The 19,516-nt window shown below is 38.3% G+C and overlaps 1 protein-coding gene across 1 annotated transcript; it reads left to right on the top strand.

The window, feature by feature from the left end:
* The first annotated feature begins 6,703 nt into the window (after nucleotides 1-6,703).
* Nucleotides 6,704-17,940, top strand: stx19 (syntaxin 19). The gene is made up of 5 exons (XM_020920270.2): nucleotides 6,704-6,818; nucleotides 11,746-12,001; nucleotides 13,409-13,645; nucleotides 15,014-15,226; nucleotides 16,831-17,940. Exons 2-5 carry the CDS (start codon nucleotides 11,780-11,782, stop codon nucleotides 17,065-17,067), a joined length of 909 nt encoding a protein of 302 aa, XP_020775929.2. The 5' UTR covers nucleotides 6,704-6,818; nucleotides 11,746-11,779; the 3' UTR covers nucleotides 17,068-17,940.
* Nucleotides 17,941-19,516: the final 1,576 nt, after the last annotated feature.

Here is a 19,516-nt window from a genome sequence, read left to right as displayed (position 1 = left end):
TGTTTGTTCAGTGTAAATCACAGTAAAAATACATAAAAATTAAAAAGAAGAAGATTTGGTTCTTTTATAGCGTTTTCAGGCCAACAGAGATCTGTGCCGGTGCCAGTTCTGCACCTTATCTCGAACTGACTGACCTGTTCTCCTCGAAAAGTTGGGAACCAAGTAAAACTTGTTTTTTCTAAACAAACTGTGAGAACACAGTAGACATCAGCAGGTTCATCCAGATCACACATGGTAAAATAAACAAACAATGAAAACATGACAAGAAGATTGTGCAGTGGTCTGCAGAGGAGACAGAATATTTGCTATATCCGTGTTCACCTGGTAAGGTTGCATTTTTACATTGGGTGTGGCTGTTGCCTTCTCCACAGCAGATGTTGTTGCAGAGCTTGGCACAAATAAATAATGATTTGTATGAGTACAAGTGCTCACTGATAGTCAGTGATGCGGATCCTGATTGTTATTTTACTTGCTGTGACATCGTTTTCATATGGCCTTGTTTTTATTTGGTGGCAAATCCACACTCTCTGTCGATGACGCATCATGACTTAAATGGTATGAAAGCGGATCATTCACTGGTCAACACTTTGGTTCCCAGTGTAACTGGTGTGGGCACTGGCAGCGTTCTGGACAGTCTAAGAAAAGCTTTAGAAAACTAGGTTTTCCAACATGTTCCAACAGTTCACATTAAAGAACTGTTCAAAAGAGACAACTTATTCGCTTTCGTCACATCAGTAATCAACAGTATGGCATTAAACTTACAGCAGCTCACACCACCATCTCCAAGCAAGTTGTAGACTCCCCAGGAAAGTTACATGGTGCACCTTTAAGATATAAGATGCTATTAATCCCATAGTCACAGAGAATACAACAGCAATGCAATGCTGCTGTCAAGATTTGAACTTCCCATCATCTGTTTTATGGGTCAATAGTCATCTAGAACTTTCAAAAATGGGAATTACTTTCGACAGCTTCAAACCAGGTAAACGTTTTAAAGACATAAAAATAAGGTAGAGTGTCTTTACCATAATGTACTGTGTCAGAGGTAATATTGTGCTTCTCGGTAGCACTATGAGCGTTTGTTTACATGGGCTCAGTGGGAGATGTGAGGGGGGTTGTGCCCACAGCCCCATGCAGAGACAGACATTTAGAGGGCAAAAACTTCACTGATTATTCTGAATAGTGTTAATCAAAAGAATCAAAGAAAGGAGCTTGCATAGGTTACCCCTGTTGTCTAGTGACAGGCCCCTGCTGCTGACTTGTAAATTAAACCGTAATATAATTCGCCTATAGGCACTGGGTATGACAGTTCCCAATGGAGGTGTTAATATGAGATGATTGCAGCGGTCAAGGCCATAGCTCTGCAGTATGAGTCTGGGTGATTGTCTTAATGACCATGGATGACCTCATTATCCTTGGCCCTCTGACCAGATTCCTCCCCTCCTCATTTATCTCACTGTGTTCGGCTCTTAGGGCTGTAGTGTGGCCCATATATGAAGCTCACCAGACTGGAGCTAGTGTAATGAACGATCATGTTAGTACACAATGTTAATGAGGATATGAAGTATGTGGGATATGTAATAAGTAAAGGGCAAATACGCACTCTAAGTCAATTATTTTTAAAGGGCCCATATTACACTGCACTGTTTTCTGATTTATCTTCTAATGTTTCTCCATTAAAAGCATACCTAGAGTTGTGTTTTACTTCCTTCACCCATGTTTAACACACAAACCCTGCATATTTAGTTCTTCTCTAAAATGGAAAACACTCACTCACTACAGGAAGTGCTCCACTGCTTTTTTAAACTCAATACACCTTCACTAGAATCTTTTCAATGATTTCGGGCCTGGAATTGCTGGAATCTCTACTTAACGGAAAAGGTAAAAGGAAGCTGTTAACTTGAGAACTACCACAAGCATGACATCACAAGGTGGAAGAGAGCATTTTGAGCTTTGGAGATGTAGACAGACTAATAATAAAGGATGGTTCAAATATGTGTGAATGAAATAAAACACAACTCCAACATTCTAACATGGATTAAAGCTCACAAGAGTCAATGTTGTGCAATATAGGCCTTTTGAATGTTTTGTTTTGAGAAATCTGAGTTTGTTAATATGTACAGTTTTATTCATATTCTTTCAAGATGTACTAAAAGTTAAACCTTGGTAACACTGGATCATTCTAACAATTAGGAATGCTCTGGTATCAAATATTAGCCTGATTCATGAATATGCAATGTTAGAATTCGTTTGCTCCATGATATGCGAGTACCTTTTTTTTTTTTAAACAATTGCTGCTATTTGGTCATGATGTATGTAACTAACTGGTATATTAAGCTTTTCCCAAATCCCGTAGGAAGAAGGGCAATAATGTCTTTCCCCTTGATAAAATTCACAGAACATTCTCTTTATTCCAGCTTTAAATCCTCGATCTCGAGAATCATTGCCAACACAGAATATATGGCTGTTCGCTGATTGGCTGGTGCCTGGACTTGCATTCCCATGGTTTTTGCGAACCGTCTAGTGTATTCCGATTCCTGACTTAGTCGCTGGAGAGAAATTAACTTGAGTGGAGGCACTAGGTGGCGCCAGACTGGGCTAATCAAATATTGGCACCTACAGTGAAAAATTTGCTGTATAAGATATCGACTTCCAAATATAGTTCAGCCGATATCCTGGTTGGAAATGGATGTAATAAGACTATTTACTGGCTGTGGTCGGCCTAGATAGCTGTAGTACTTAGCTATAGTACTTAAAGCTGTAGTATTGGAATAAGTATCTGATCTGAAAAAGCTGTATTGGTGCATCCCTATTACCAATAATGATTGATGATTTACGTTACTTATATGTTTGTTTAAATGTAGACTGTATAAAATGTTATGTTTCCAGGGGATATTGTTGTTGTTTACTTTGTCAAACTTTCTACTTTCTACACAGTGACACAGTATTCTGCTTTCAGTATCGCCACGTCAAAGTTTGTGTCATTGTTCACTGTGCTGTATCAGTTTCTGCCTCCTCCCATTGCTTTAGTCACACACACACTTTTAAATGCACTATTTCAATCTAACGTTATTGTGGTTTTGTGGTCTCATTCTTTTTGTTTGCTGTTAGTCTCCTGAGTGAATAGTCAAAAATATCAAAACAATAAGTCCTGACATCACTTGTATTACATAAATACCCAGAGAGTTCCTCGCCATATGAAGTGAGTCAAGCTATACCACATACCTTAAAACTTCTATTCACTCTGTACTTATAGTTATTTGTTTACTAGAAATACAATTGTTTTCTTTCCAAGTCCAATGAGTATTTTATAGTGTAACACAGATTTGATCTGCTGCTTGTTTAAAGTCTTGTAAATGACTGACAGTTTGTGGGAGGCTCACTCTGCCGCTCTCCTCAGGGAACATGACCAGGAAGTAATTAAGTGTCAATCTCCATGAAGTACACACATTTACTTTCTCCTTTAAAACGTCGGATTACTGATTTTATGCATATTCATTACATTAACACACATATACTCGCTGTAACATTTTGCCTTCAGTAGAACTGTCAATTGTATGTAAAGTAAAGTGTTAGGATTGACAGTACTTTGGTCTACTTCTCCTGTAGGAACTTTACTTTAAACACCTAGGTTTGAAAACTGAGTAATACAGCTTTAACTATTTATTTTATTTGTTTATAAAGACACAAGTGACCAACACATCACATGATTTGGCACCTATAAGCTTTAAAGGTCTGATATTATGCAGAAGTGACTCTTGTGAGCTTCTTGCTAGAATCCTGTTACAGTGTTGTTACCTGATCAAAAACAAACATGGAGTTGTGTTTTGTTTCTTTCACATGTTTGAGTAACCTGCTCTGTTTCAAATTGTAATGTCATGAGGTGGCAGTTTTCAAGTTAACTACCTTTTCCTTTTTGCACAGTAGATACAGGGGGCTAAATTATGTTTAATAATGTTTCTAGGGGCATGTATGAATATAATTTTAAAACAAAGTGGAGCATTTCCTATCTTACCACATGACATCAGAAGGTGGTACAGAGTGTTTTCTGTTTGAGAGAAGAACTCACCCTAAATATGCAGGACTTGTGTGTTAAACATGTGTGAATGAAACAAAACACAACTCCAAGTACAAACACACGCCAACAACATAGATTAGAAAATGTAATATAAAAGTGTGAAAAGTGTAATAAATGAAGCCAGGCTGGGGCCACCTAGTGCATCTGCTCTATTACATTTTTCTTCAGTGACCAGGTCAGGAATCGGAATACACTAGACGGTTTGCGAGAACCCTGGAAGTTGTAGACCGCATACCGGACAACAGTAAACAAAGTGGTCAAGATGGATGTAGACAAAGACATTCTGTGTTGGCAATGATTCCCGAGATTGAGGATTTAAAGCTGGGACAAAGAGAATGTTTGGTGAATTTTATCAAGGGGAAAGAAGTTATTGCCCTTCTTCCTACAGGATTTGGTGCATTACATACGTCACGACCAAACAGCAGTAATTAGTTAAATAAAAAAAAGATACCCGCCTACCTTATTGCTGCGAGGTCAGACGGTTTCCACGAAGTGAAACCAGCTGATGAATCAGTGAATCAGGCTACTTTAAGTGCACACATTGAGCAAAATGTATTTTTTATTTTATTTTTAATTTTTTTTTTTACAGTGATATCTATTAAGCTGCATTCACACAAATTGGGGAAATAACATCGATGTAAAATAAATAATGTATGCCATTATCAGCCATTGTATAAAGTCCTCACACAATAAATGCCAAGGCAAAGGTATGTTTAATACCTAAAGGCCAATAATAATAGAAATAGTGTATTATGTGTGCTCTTTAAATAAACAAGTACACGTGCCAGTTGTTACGCTCAGTATTCAAGTTGCTAAGAAACATTTATTAATTTGTAATCCTTTGTAGATCTATGGACACCTCTCAGTGACCCCTTTACATTGTTGTTGCATTTATAAGTTTTAACCTCCAGTTTCTGGGACAGACTTGTCAAAAAATCCGCTTCAAAGTTTCTGTGACGCAAAGTGAACTCTTGTCCCCTCTGCTCTCCTCTCATCCCCTCTCTCTCCCCCCTCATCTTTCTATCCTCTCTCTCTCTCTATCCCCTTTCTCTTTTTCCCTCTGAAGTACTTCAAACAGCCTCTCTCGCTCGCCCCGGTGCGTCCTCTCTGTTTAGAAGCACCTCCTGTGTCTTCAGAGCGTGTCACCGAAAACCTGTCAAAAGTGTCTCAATACAGTTACAATAGACTGCAAGAGGGTTGATATACTCCAATCCAAGTACCTTAAAGTAGTGTTACAGTAGAACTATGAAGAGAGAATACAACAATACAAAGTAATTTCCCCATATCACCTGTGATAGTATAATCACTACTGTTATTCATAGATTATAGCACTGACTGGCTATAACAAATCTCTGGTCTGTCTAAAATGTTTCACAAATAGGGTACTATAACTACTACTACAACTGCTATTTCAGTCGTCCCTCGCTATATTGTGGTTCATCTTTCACGGTCTCGCTGTTTTGCTAAATTTTTTTTGTGTGCAATTTTGCATGCTGAGTATGAACACGTATTGCGTATTACGGGTGGGTAGTAATTACACATGGGTGGGTCATGACTAAACCAGGACTAATCTTGGATTTAAGAGAGAGAACCCCGAGCAGGGTGTCCGCAAAGCACAATCAGGCAATTGCCGCGCTTACCTGCATGAGGTGTGGAGCTCTGCACAGGTCCTTTCTCCTGCAGTCACCTCCAAGCCCGTCCCGACAGTGAGTGCTGTTTCAGTCCTGGTTTAGTCCTGGTTTACTCCTTTTTTAGTCCTAGTTCAGTCCTGGTTTAGGCCTCCTTTTCAGTCCAGGAATTAGTCCTAGGTTAGTTCTGGTTTAGTCTTGGTTCAGTCCGTGGTGTAGGCAAGCGCAAAAATGTGATATAATCTCAGGTGAATGGGCAGGTGTGGTGTTGTACTGCGCAGGTGTGGGTCTCCAAAAATGGACCTGTGCAGGACTCTGAGCTGTAGGGCTCCATTATGGAATAAATTAATCTTCGGTTTGTTACATAATGAAGGAGAAAAATAACATAAGGACGACAGCAGCAAAAAGTTTTAAGAAGCATGCAAAAAGGGCTATAACTGTTCTGTCTGAGAAATGTGTATGAAGTGTGTGGTGAGGGGTTTTACAGACAGATATAATCATCTTTAAATATAAAGTTATAAACTTCACGGATTTCAGCTGTCGTGGGTAATTTTTAGAACGTAACTCCCGCAATAAACGAGGGACCACTGTACTACTACTTGTCAGATTAATCAGAAAAATACAAAACATTTCAAAATATGTATGTTTTTATTGTATTATTTTAAATGTGTCTACTTAAAATGCTGTCCCTTGAGCCTGTACTTTCCAGCTCACTTCACATCAGAATTGTGATTCCATTCGACACCATAACTGCACTGTGTATTGTTTGGGTCCAGCAGTGAACACAATGGCTCTGCTCTTTAGTACAGAAGACACAGCCCTGGGGGGATACCGCGCTGTGGCCCTCCCTGCCTCACTCCCAAACGCCACTTCTCATTTCTTTACACAGGCAAACACTCCTCTCTGATTGGCCGCACTCCAAGGGAAATGGGCGGGGCTTAGGTCTATCCTGACTGGAGTTTCTCAGAAGTTTTCCCTGAGTGGGTAAAAGTAAGTGTTGTGGAAAACAGGTGGTGACATAATGGGTATAGGAGTGGGTATGATGAGAATTAAACCAGAGGGAGTGCATTAAGAGAATGGAGTAGTTTGAGCCCTGCTGCTGTTAACATAAGGTAAGAGTTACAATCTCTTAAAAAGTTGAGTTAAATGTGTGTAGAAGTACAATTTTGCCAGTAGAGTAGATACCTGTATTAGTCGTCGTAACAGTAGTAAGTAAAACAGATAGAAGAAGTACTTTTCACTCTGCCACAGTATTCTAGATGACTTATACAACATAAATAATAAAAGTTGAAGTATAATTTGTATCTTAGCTTATTAGATTTTCACTTCAGAGTACAACAAAGTATTTCCTCCTGACCTATACGAACTATATGTGTGTAACTCGTGATAACAATGACATTATTTACTCTGTTTCACCTGCATACAATGACTCAGTGTCAACACTTCACACAGCAGGTGGAGCTTGACTCTATACTGTAATACAAGTACTTCAAAATAATACTTACTAACAACACTCTTTATATCACTTCTATAGTATTGGTATTACTGTCCATTCCTCCACAGAGACATAAAAACAAACCTATTACTCACCTACAGATAAAATATTTGTGGTAAGCAGATAAAAATACTTAAGAACACTAAGTAGCAGTAGTGTACAGTGAACTAAATGTTTTGGAGCACAATGTCTGCTCAGTTTGTAAAGAAATGTCCTGGGACCCTCACAATAGCCCTCTCTCCCCACTCTCTCTCTTTCTCCGCTCTCCTCTCCCTTTCTTCTGGGTTTTTAGGCTAAACTCCAGTGCGTCTTAATCCTTTCAGCTATGTTTTTAATCGGCTCTTGTGGTCAGCCAGGTAGAAACAAAATGGCTCAAAGCTTTAGCTGGCAATAATATATCCATGGGTTTCAGCTTCTCCTTTTGTGCAACATTTTGAACACTTTCTCCCATTCAAAAGATATAAGATTTAGATTTAAAGTTTTACTCGCTCTGGTCCTAAGTTTTTTATCATTTTGAAGCACTTCTTTACTTTCTCAGATAGACTTGGTAATAGCTCGTGTCGTTTCCTCCCACACATATCCGAACAAAATGAAGAGTTTTCCTGTTTTAAATCAACACAGAAATGGGATCAGCTCTGATTTGAAATGCTTCAGCTCTCAGCAGTGAGGAGCTGTATTTTCATCTCACAAAACAATGAGAGCTTCATCAAGATTACAAGTATTTCTCAGCCTGATTTAGGGCTGGTTAGACTCAATTTCTTACTATTTTCCTGTCTGTGATTATACAAACACTCCCAAGAATTTAATTTGGTAAATCATGGTTTTAGTTGGGAATGTTTTGAAAAAGTAGGGGAACAGATAGCCTACATAAGGTGGTAGTCTAAGCGTATAGTATTAGTACATTTGAATGATTGGCGTTTTTGTGGCAGTAACATCTGTACCAGTATCAATCACTTAGTATTACTGAGATTTACAGTGGAGGGTTTACATTTAGTTAGTTATACGCTGCTTGTAAAATGAACAGTTGTATATTTGCAATGTTGTACAGCTATTTTCACATTCAATTTATTATTATTGATTATAATTCACAGTGTTGGAGAGATTACAGATTACATGTACTGGAGTTATGTAATCAGAGTACAAATTATGAGTAACTGTATTCAGTTACAGTTACTGTTTCAGTGAGTGGTAATTGGATTACAGTTACTTAGTTGAAATAAATGGATTACACAGCGGTATTTTCCTGTTTTCACATTTTGGGCTATTCTCAGGTCTACAACCAGGTCTAAAACAGGATTTAACAGGACTAAACCAGGACTAAAACCAGGTCTAAACCAGGACTAAACCAGGACTAAATCAGGACTAAACCAGGTCTAAAACAGGTCTAAAACAGGATTTAACTAAATCATGCTGAGTGGACCGTGTCTCCTCCTTTTCTATCAATAATATTTTTAATTTGGTTTAGTAAAGTCTGGACATTTTATTGTCTTTTAACAGACAAAACATCTTATGTTACAATATCCTGGTCTTTGCTTCTCTACAGCAAACCAAGTAATCCAAAGTATTCAGATTACGTTACTCACTTTAAGCAATTTAATGGATTATGTTACAAACTACATTTTGGGGTATGTAATCTGTAATCTGTGGGGGAATACATTTTAAAAGTAACCTTCCCAACACTGAATATTCATTTGTGTTTTCACAGAAATGTTTGTAAGATTTGGGCAGAGCAGTTAAGGGCCAAACATGGAACACAATGCCATAACGAAGATTATAGACTCATTCACACCTAAATACACACATCTTTAAACACTTGTAATGTTAGAAACACAACAGCACATTTACACTTGTCCAAACAGTAATGACACTGCAAAACTTGAGTCTTGTTCTCTTTTACTTTGGATGGCAGTTTTCTTAACTTCTACCTGTGCTCTACCTTTTGAGAGCTGCACAGTTTATTGCAATTTGAGTTAGAACCATAATCACATCACAAAATTAGGTAATGTTGTTGGTGAACAGCAACATATCCTGTCTGTTTATTCAAGAGTATGTTGTAACTGTAATTTAGACCTCTACAAACATGCTCAGGAATGCACGGTATTCTCCCATAATTAGTTCATGAATCAGACTTTTATTAACTGTTAAAGTGCCTTATTACACTGTTTTCTGATGTTATAATATGCTGTTTTCTCATCACAAACATACCTGCTGAGTTCTTTTCTCAAACAGAAACCATCCTGTTCCACCTTCTGATGTCATGTAGTAATACAGGAAGTGCTCCACTGTGTTTTTAAACCCCATACACCTTCACTAGAATAATTTGGATCATTTCAGAATTGCCAATCTCTAATGAACTAAAGGTAAAACAATTTTTAAGTTGAAAGCTACCACTACATGACATCACAAGGTGGAACAGAACAGTCTGAGCTTTGGAGATGTAGATAGATTAATAATAAAGGGTTATTCAAACGTATGTGAATGAAATAAAACACAACTCCATGTCTGTTTTTGAAGAGTTAACAACATTACAACATGGCTTAAAGCTCACAAGAGTCTAATTTGTGTAATATAGAATCTTTAATGCTCCCAGATTTGTATTGCTTACTACTTTTTAAAGATACATCACAAATATAATCGCAATCAGAAAAATCACAATTAGTTTTTTTTATTTTTAACTTGCAGCCTTTCTTGTTCATATTTCTGAAGCTGTGTATCTATTTTAATATGTTTTGAATACAACAGTGTTTTTGCTTTATTTGTGCTGAGTCTGTGGCTGTAGAAAGCAGCCCTGCCGTGTTCCCATGGGAGAGGAGAGGAGTGGGTTGACTGATGTGGCAGATAAACTTTGGGCCTGTTTACCTTGTGTTGCCGCGGAGTTAAAAATATGTTTGAGAGCTCAGCAGAGTGCGCTCGCCCTCATCACTTATGCTCATATCACGGATCGAAGATGGATTCTCTGGCTTCCACTGTGTCCCGAGGAAAACATGCATCTGGATCCTGTATCAGCTCTGTGTTCTGTGGAGATAAGGAGTGGGCAGTGTCAAGTCTCCCACTTTGAAAGAACACAGGCATAGAACACACGCTTTGAGTAAGGAAAAGCTATAGTGAACAGGAGTGGTGCAAATATTTATAGAACCACATATGCTCATATTTATCGTTAAAAATAAAACATAAAGCGTTTTAAATAAAGAAAAACATGTGTCACAGAGTCTCAGCGATAAGAAGAGGCTAATCGGTGCTTATCTTGGAGTGATGCATTTCAGGAATGTCTTTGATAGGGATCAGTGACTGGACATCTTGTATTACATTGTATTACATTGCTCAGAGTACAAAATTAGAAGCTGCGAGAAGTTAGTTCCTTTGTTGAGGTAAAGGAGTAGATTATGTTTTCTTTTTATTTTTTAATAATCAAAACAGCATGCCAGGGAGCCATTTGTTTAAATTTTGGATCTGCTAAATGGGAGATACTGCTCAGTGACGCACTTCTGTAGAGCGGTGAACAATGCGGTCTCTAGTCACAAAGAGCAGGTGCGGACTCGGTGAAACCTAATGCTAACCAAATCCAAATGCTGGTTATTTATCATGACTTTAGAGCACTGTTTCCCAAAGACTGGGTCGTGACCTTCAGGTGGGTCACAAGAGATTTTTTTTGGGGTCGCGTTGTCACGATCTGCATGTAGGTCTGCAGTATACAGTTCTGACACTGATATGCTGCTGTGCTCTCCTCCTGCACCCGGACAGGAACAGGCTAAAAAAACACAGACAGGCCTACCTACCTCATTAGAAATGTTTTGTACATGTACATGTTCTGTATAATTTCTAATCTCTAATCTCTAATTCAATTGGATGTTGAAAAGAAATGGGCTACATTTAATGTCCAAATAGGTGATTTATGGATCCTTTTATTGGTGATTTTTCATTCTTTAAAACTTGAGTAATACAAATTGTTCAGAGAGACACGATCGCTCAGTCAACAATAAAATATCCTCATTAATGTTCAGTAATGATCAAATCCATCTATTTTGTGATTTACGAATAATGTCTATTGACTTGGGTCTCAAAGGTTTATGACTTTTAAATATGGGTCCCCAGAAAAAAAGTTTGGGAAACACTGCTCTAGAGTTCCTGTGATTTGCAAACTCAAATCCAGTGTGATCAGTGTAAGCTTGTGCAGACCTTCATAGATCAAGACTCACGCATACATCAATCAATAAAACTGATAAAAAAAAAGTTACTAGCAATAATAGCAATAAAGTGCTCAGGTTCAGTTCCTGATATGACAGTTGCGTTTTAGATTTATTAGACCTAGACAAACTTTATTTATCCACAAGGGAAATTATCTGAACACAGTGACTCACACATCACAATATAACATAGTATAATAACAAAGAGCAAAAGTAAAAAAGACCAAAAATATAAATGACAATAATATATTCAAATATGTCTGGTGTCAAATAAGGCAGAAATGTCTCTTGAATAATAAAAACTCTGAAGTTAAAACCATCTGTCCGTCTTACACTATATAATTTGAAATCTCTCTTCAGGCCTGTCCACTGAGGTCCTCTGTGCTGGGTGACGATGAGGGACCGTCTGGACGAGCTGCGTCAGAGGGCCCATGACGGAGCAGAGGAGGGTGACAGCTCCAACCCGTTCTCAGGGGAGCAGCAGGATGACGAGGACGCAGCGGTGGTCGGGGTCGTCACTCCCGAGGCCGTGGTCTTTGAGGAGGAGCCTGTCATAGACAATCTTCTGTCTGACATCCAGCAGATCCGAGATGACATCACTGCGCTGGACACAGAGGTACATGAGCATGGAAATTATACACTGCGAAAAGCAATCTAGGTACATTAAAACAACTTAAATTAAGAACTTTTGACATTATTTGAGTAGATTCAACTTGACAAGTAAAATAATCTACCAATAGAATATGTATGTTTTTATAAATTACATTTTCTTTCGCACAAATAGTTGTTACTTTTCTTATCGTATTTCATATTCTTGTATTTCTTCCGGGTATGGAGTGAATGAATAATAATTTGTAAAGCGTCTTTGTGGCTGTCTGTGAAAAGCACTATATAAATAAAAACTTACTTACTTACTTACTAATCTTAGGTGTAGCAAGATGTGTTTTCATATTTTAACTACAAAAAGTCTTGGTCCATTAATTTTATTTGTCAAGTGAAATTTTCCTCAAATCTTAAAAAATGTCTATGGAGTAAGAAAGCTTTCAGAAATATTCATGTGCATAGGACACAAATCTGTGCATATTTGGCTGTAGCTGAGCATAAAATAAATATTTGTAAACTCTCGAATGAGTGCTGTTTTACATACAATGTACTGTGTGTATTTTATATATCAGAATACGAATTGAAAAGTTAGGACATCAAGATTTATTCACAAAATGAAAATTCACGATTACACTTTCTTCAGTAGGAATCATAGACCGTATATATGAAGTCCTAGTTTAGTCCTAGTTTAGTCCCGGTTTAGTCCCGGTTTAGTCCTGGTTTAGTCCTGGTTCAGTCTGTATGCGGTGCAAAATCCAGCATCTCGATCCATGTTCCTTCTGCTTAATAAATAATGCCTTTGAAGTGATGATATAGTTTTGACACTAAAGTCGCGTCTGTGAATTTGTATTCGTACTAAAGAAAATGTAATTGAAAATTTTCATTTCATGATTGTAATTTTTGATACTTTTTCATTCATATTCTTACGTATAAAAAACACACAACACATTTTATGTACGACTGGACTCAATTGAAAGTTTACAAATATTTATTTCATGCTCAGCTACAGCCAAATATGCACGGATTTGTGTCCTATGCACACAAATATTCCTGAAAGCTTTCTTACTCCATAAATATGCTAATTAAAGTAATCTTAACTTGGCTAGAGTTTAGTTTTTGCAGTATAGAATAGATGAAGGAAAGAGGCAGAACTTTCGGGGTCTAATGCAAGAGAGGTTTATCTCTCATCATTGTATAACCCGGAGACTTGCACGCCCAACACACTGTGGTAATGTCCATTCAAGCCTGCCTAAGCCTCTGTTGTAGGGAGTATTACAATGAAAAGCAGTACAATATCAAACAAGTTTTTCTTTGCCCTTTTGTCCCTGCTCTTTTTAGCTGTTTCATTAGTATTTGATCACCCCATTTCCAAAATTAGTTAAAGTATTTCATCTGTAATAGTGGCCGTCCTTATGCCCAGGTGGTTAAGTTCAGCCAGCAGCAAAAGACCCTGGTGGCCACTATGCGTCGTTTCAGCGTGATGAAGAAGGAGAGCAGCATCACGAGGGACATCAAGCTCCAGGCCGAGAGCATCCACCGGAGACTGGACTCCCTCTCCAAACAGGTGCAGCGGACGAGCGAGCTGGAGGGGCCCGGCTCAGTCACCGCCCGCATACAGAAGTCCCAGCATGCAGCACTGTCACGCAAGTTCCACCAGGTCTGGACCACTATTTATTATTTAGGGCATGTACTGACCTTACAGCAGAAATCTACAGCTCTTACATGATTCAGGAATGTTGTGTTTTTAGTTTTTTTTTTTGTGCCAATTTCAAGAGAAGTGCACAATTTAGATTTTACAGTTGCTATGCCTATAAAAGCAAATTTAGTTTTGAGTATTCTAGTAGAATAATTGAATTTAAAAATGAAACCGAGCAATATCCACATTTTTGAAGACATGCTGTAGAACTGGTAGCCTGATTCATCAGCCGGTTTCACTTTTTGGAAACCGTCTGACCTTGCAGCATTAGGATTTGTTTGCTTGAGGGTAGGCGGGGAATTTTTTTTTATTTAACCAGTCGCTGCTATTTGGTCATGATGTATGTAATGTGTCATTAACAGGACAAACTGGTATATTAAGCTTTTCCCATATCCCGTAGGCAGAAGGGTAATAACGTCTTTCCCCTTGGTAAAATTCACCAAACATTCTCTTCGTTCCGGTTGTAAATCCTCGATCTCAGAAACTGTTGCTAACACAGAATGTGTGGCTTCTTCTACATCCATCTCGACCGCTTTGTTTACTGTTGTGCTGTACCACAAAAGGGACTCAGACCAGCAACTGAGTTTGACGTTATGGCTTCACAGCTCTTCACTAATTGGCCGGTGCACGGTCTACAGCTTCTGGAGTTCTTGCAAACCGTCTAGACTACTTTATTCTGATTCCTGACCTAGTCGCTGGAGAGAAATGAAATTGAGTTATAGAATTTGTGCCTAAAAAGTGTATTGCAATTTTTCCTCACAAAATGTCCACATTTTGTAAACCAACTTATTGATTTAAAGCTCCTATATTACACAGATTTGACTCTTGTGAGCTTTAAGCCATGTTATAATTCTGTTAGATCCTCAATAACATACCTGGAGTTTTGCTCCATTCACACATTGAGTAATCCTTTATTATTAATCTGTCTCCATAGCTCAAAATGCTGTTCCACCTTATGATGTCATGAAGTTGTAATTTTTAAGTTAACAGCTCCCCATTACCTTTAGTACAGGAGAGACTGGCAATTGAAAGTATATGGAGTTTAAAAACACAGTGGTGAACTTCCTGGATTGCCACATGACAAACTGAGTGTTTTTGAAATAAAACTGAAGCCTAAATATGCAGGTTTTGTGTGTTTAAACATGTGTGAATGAAACAAAACCCAACTCCAGCTATTTCTGATGATCAAAAAACAACATTATAACATCGATCAGAAAATAGTGAAATATGGGCCCTTCTTAAAGTCAACTTTTTAACCCCAAAGTTATAAATCCTCTTCCTCCCCTGTACCCCTCTGAGTCTACCTGTCTTCTTTGTTCTTATGTGCAGGTCATGCGTCTGTACAATGAGAGTTTGCTGAGTAAGCAGGAGCGCTGTAGACACTTTATTATGCGTCAGTTGGAGGTCTCTGGGCGCGATGTGACGGAGGACGAGGTGAATGAGATGGTGGCCTCCGGGAAGTGGGAGGTCTTCAATGAGAACCTCCTCAACGACGCCCGCATCACTCGCTCCCAGCTCTCTGAGATCGAGCAGAGGCACAAGGTCAGGGTTCAATGAAATTACAATTAGAGCAAATTTAGAGAGAAGAACTCAGTTTATATGCAGGATTTGTTCGTTAAACGTGTGTGAATGAAACAAAACACAACTCCAGGTGAGGAAACAACATTATAATACAGATCAGAAAATAGCATTAGAGAGAGAGAGAGACATACAAGGATACAAAACTGCAATTACGACTAAATGGTAAAAATATATAGTCAAGCTTTTTTCCCAAAGCAAGCTCCTAATATACAGTGTGAAAACTAAAGACTGATCATTTATCACTTCTAATTATTTTTGTTTAGCTCAAGATTTAATCAGCAGTCACTTCACTGGACTGGACAAACAACAGAAAGAGATGGAAAATAAAATAATGAATTGGCCTATAGCAGACAAGAATATTGACCAACATTCTCAGAAAACAAATAGATCAGTGTCTTCCAAACTTTTTTTTTTTCTGGAGACACAGATTTTAAAAGTCACAAACCTTCATGACCCAAGTTATTCATAAAACACAAAATAAAGGTGGATTTGATCATTACTGAACAATAATTAATGAGGATATTTTATTGTTGGCTGAGTGATCATGTCTTTCTGAACAATTAGTATTACTCAAGTTTTAAAGAATGAAAAACAATGATTGAACCAGCAATAAAAGGATCCATAATTCGCCTATTTGGACATTAAATGTAGCCCATTTCTTTTCCTTTTTTACAAAATGATTAGAAATTATACAAAGCATCTCTTAACATTTCAACATTTAGAGCGCAGCAGCAGATCAGGTGCAGCATTCAGTCTGTTTCTGTGCTTTGTCTTTATTTTTGTGAGTAAAGAAAATCCCAATTCACGCATATATGTAGTAGTGAAAGGAATAAACAGAAATAAAATACTGGCTCTTTTGAGAATGCAGATTGTGACAAGGCAACCCCCAAAAAATCTCTTGCGACCCACCTGAGGGCCGCAACTCAGTCTTTGGGAAACACTGAAATAGATAACAGTTTCTTTTCTTAACAACACAAAACAAAACAAACAAACAAACAAAAAAGACGTAGTAAGCTATTCTTTGAGAAGACATACACATTGTTTAGGTAAAGGTTAAAATGTTGCTACCTCCTCAAAAACATACCTGGCATTGTGTTTTGTTCTATTCCCACATGTTTGAGTAACCCTTTGTGTTAGTCTGTCTACATCCCCAAAGCTCAAAATGTTCTGTTCCACCTTGTGATGTCATGAAGCAGTATATTTTTTTTAAATTAACAGCATTTTTTTTTACCTTTAGTTCAGCAGAGATTGTTAGTTCGAGGGCTGAAATCGCACACAGTGGAGCACCTCCTGTTGTACTACATGACATCACAAGGTGGAAGAGAGTGTTTTCAGTTTGAGAGAAGAACTCAGCCTAAATATGCAGGGTTTGTGTGTGTTAATGAATGGAGTAAAATTTTCTTTTTTTTAGGCTATTTGAGTGAACATCTCCCATCCTCTTATGTGATTTAAAATGTAAACTGTGATTATTATTCATTCCCAAGCATTTATACATAAATTAGAATAGCTAGCTGTGCTATTGTGTACATTTTTGGGACACTACTTTTCTTTTCTTTTCGGGACAGGAGCTGCTGAGCCTGGAGAACAACATGAAAGAGCTGAGAGACCTGTTTATGGACATCTACATGCTTGTGGAGGAACAGGGCGCCTTCATAGACCACATCCAGACCAACGTGGAGCGGACTCAGGACTATGTGGCCGCCACTAATGAGAAATTCAAACTGGCCGCGCGATACAAGAAGAAAAACCCTTTACGCCGACTGTGCTGCTGCTGCTGTCCGCCCTGGAGATGCTGCTTATAACACAGTGTACCATTAGCGCATAGCATTTACAGACAATCTTGGGGGGTGCTCAAGTGAGAGATGGTGGAGCAGGGCCAGTGGAGCGGAGAAAACAATTAAGTGTAAAGGCCAGATTTGGTATTTGATGCGCTTGTTGGCTTCAGGAGGATGTGTATTGGAGTGGACATTTTTAGTCAGTGCTGTAACAAGGCTGCTGCTTAAAGAGAGGCCGGCTGTTAGCTGATACAGGTCACGAGACAACGCCACTGCCTCACGAGCGGATAGGGTAATTTATCACAGATTTATTTTGTATTTTATAGCACAGTTATAAATTCTTTTTAACTGCACTTTATGACTTAAACCACTTATGAGGTATGTGACTATAAAGAGGGCTGTATGTGTTGTCAGTTGAGTTTAAAGTGCACTAACTTTTCCAGTGGAGGTTCTGCTGTCGATTTGTCTCCATAAGGATTATATTGTTTTGTTTAGAATGTTCCATTGTACGGCATTATCTTAACTGTCTCCATGGATAAACTGGATAAAAGTAAGAAGTACTTTCCGTGTGGATCAATAAAGTTAATCTAAGTCTAAGGATAAAGGCAGTAAATGTTTTTCAAGGTACTGTTTTAGTAAGAATAAATGCACTTAATAAACGCAGCGTAAATACGATGAACGTCTGGTGGAACATTCTTGGCAAGGCTGTTACATCTCCACGGAGACGAGTCGGCGGATGACTCTATAACGGAAAAGTTACATAATGCATTTCCTAGTGAGCCAGAGTGTTGGACATGCGTGCAGACATTTTTAAAAATATTCCATCCAGTCCTTGTATTTGCAGAGGTTGCTAATGTTAGGCTAGTGCATGTCAATGGCCATAGTTAGCCTGCAACTAAAAACTTACCCACTCCACAAAACACCTGAAGCAAATCTATTATTATGCCAGACTGTTGATGTAAATGTCTGTGATGATAAAAATAATGTTTGAAATAAAACTAACCTTGCATCGCATGAATAGTCGCATGTTGAGAGACTATTTTCTCAGCAGCAGCAGAATTTTACTTTGCCGGTAAGATAGGTGCTAGGTTAGGGGTCTCCAAACTTTTTCCTCTGGTGAGTTACCTTTACAAAACAAAAATACCAGAGAGCTACTAGTTTTAGCAGTCACAAGAAATATATAGTATATTGAAGTGCCATGGTGAGCCTTAAATGAGGTACAGTTAGATGCCTATTAAATACAAACCATTATCCATTTGTTAGTCATGTATCAAAATAATACATGTACAGTGGTAACAGGCATTAAATGAATCAAAGTTTACTTATTCAGGACAATACGTGTCATTCAGAAATCCCTTGGGGAGCTACTTGGAAGTGGGTGGAGAGCTACCGGTAACTCCCGAGCTACAGGTTGGAGACCCCCTGTGCTAGGTGATATCAGTCTGCCACTGTCAAGCTTTCTATCAGGAAGTACTTGCTGCTGCTGCTCAGACATAAACCCTTCAAATGAAAGCTTGGTTTTACTTCTAAAATTATTCTATCGACACAGACATTCACATTGACAGTCTGGTGTTATAATTGTTTTACCTCAGGTGCTTTGTGGAGTGGGTAAGACTGTTTTAAGTGGCAGGCTAACTATGGCCATTGACATGCACTAGCCTAGCACCAGCGACCTCTGCAAATACAAGGACTGGATGGAATATTTTTTTAAAAATGTCTCCACACGTCTCCAACACTCTCGCTCACTAGGAAATAAGGTCCATGTCCAAAATTCAGGACTGTCTCTTTATTGAAGTTTTTTATTTTATTTTCATTTTTCTGTGCCGTACATTTCAGTTCATATTCAAGTGCTTTAAAAGTATAAAATTGCTCTCTTCCTCTAAATGAGTAGCATTTGTTCTTGCTCCATGTATCCTTGTTTTTATGCTATTGTTGCTCAAAATAAGCTGCTCTCAAACCACTGGAGAATTGTACAGTTGTAACATGAGGTCAAACTGTGCCAGAAGGAAAGCCAATTCTACACTAGATCACTGTGTATTGCACAAGCCTTGCATTCGAAATGACTATAATACACGGATATGAAACTGTGGTATTGTGTGACCAGTAGGCAACGTTGTGTGCATACGTGGGTGGTATGAGTGACCGATCCCGGTGTCTAATGTCCAGGACAAAACAGCAGAGGACAGGGAAAGCCAAACCCAAACCGGAAAATCAGGTCTGTGTCCTATTCCCGTGAAGAATGTCAACAACTCATATTTCACGTAGAAACACTCCTGGCTTATTTGCCACTGTAAAAAGAGAAATCCAACTCCTAATCTGATGGTTAGCTGGAAAGTAACAACTATGAATCAAGTGTTTGGCAATACATGTGAGCATGCAAGGAAATTACAATTTATTACACTGAATACAAAAGGAAAAATGAAAAAAAAAAAAAAAGTGTTTGAATTAAGTGTCATGATTTCATAATATTTTGACC

This window comes from Boleophthalmus pectinirostris, unplaced genomic scaffold (assembly GCF_026225935.1).
Source record: "Boleophthalmus pectinirostris isolate CB_2022bp ecotype Guang Dong unplaced genomic scaffold, ASM2622593v1 HiC_scaffold_1, whole genome shotgun sequence".
NCBI classification, from domain to species: Eukaryota; Metazoa; Chordata; class Actinopteri; order Gobiiformes; family Gobiidae; genus Boleophthalmus; species Boleophthalmus pectinirostris.
Note: the sequence above shows the minus strand (reverse complement) of the source record. Positions and strands in the feature narration are given on the sequence as shown.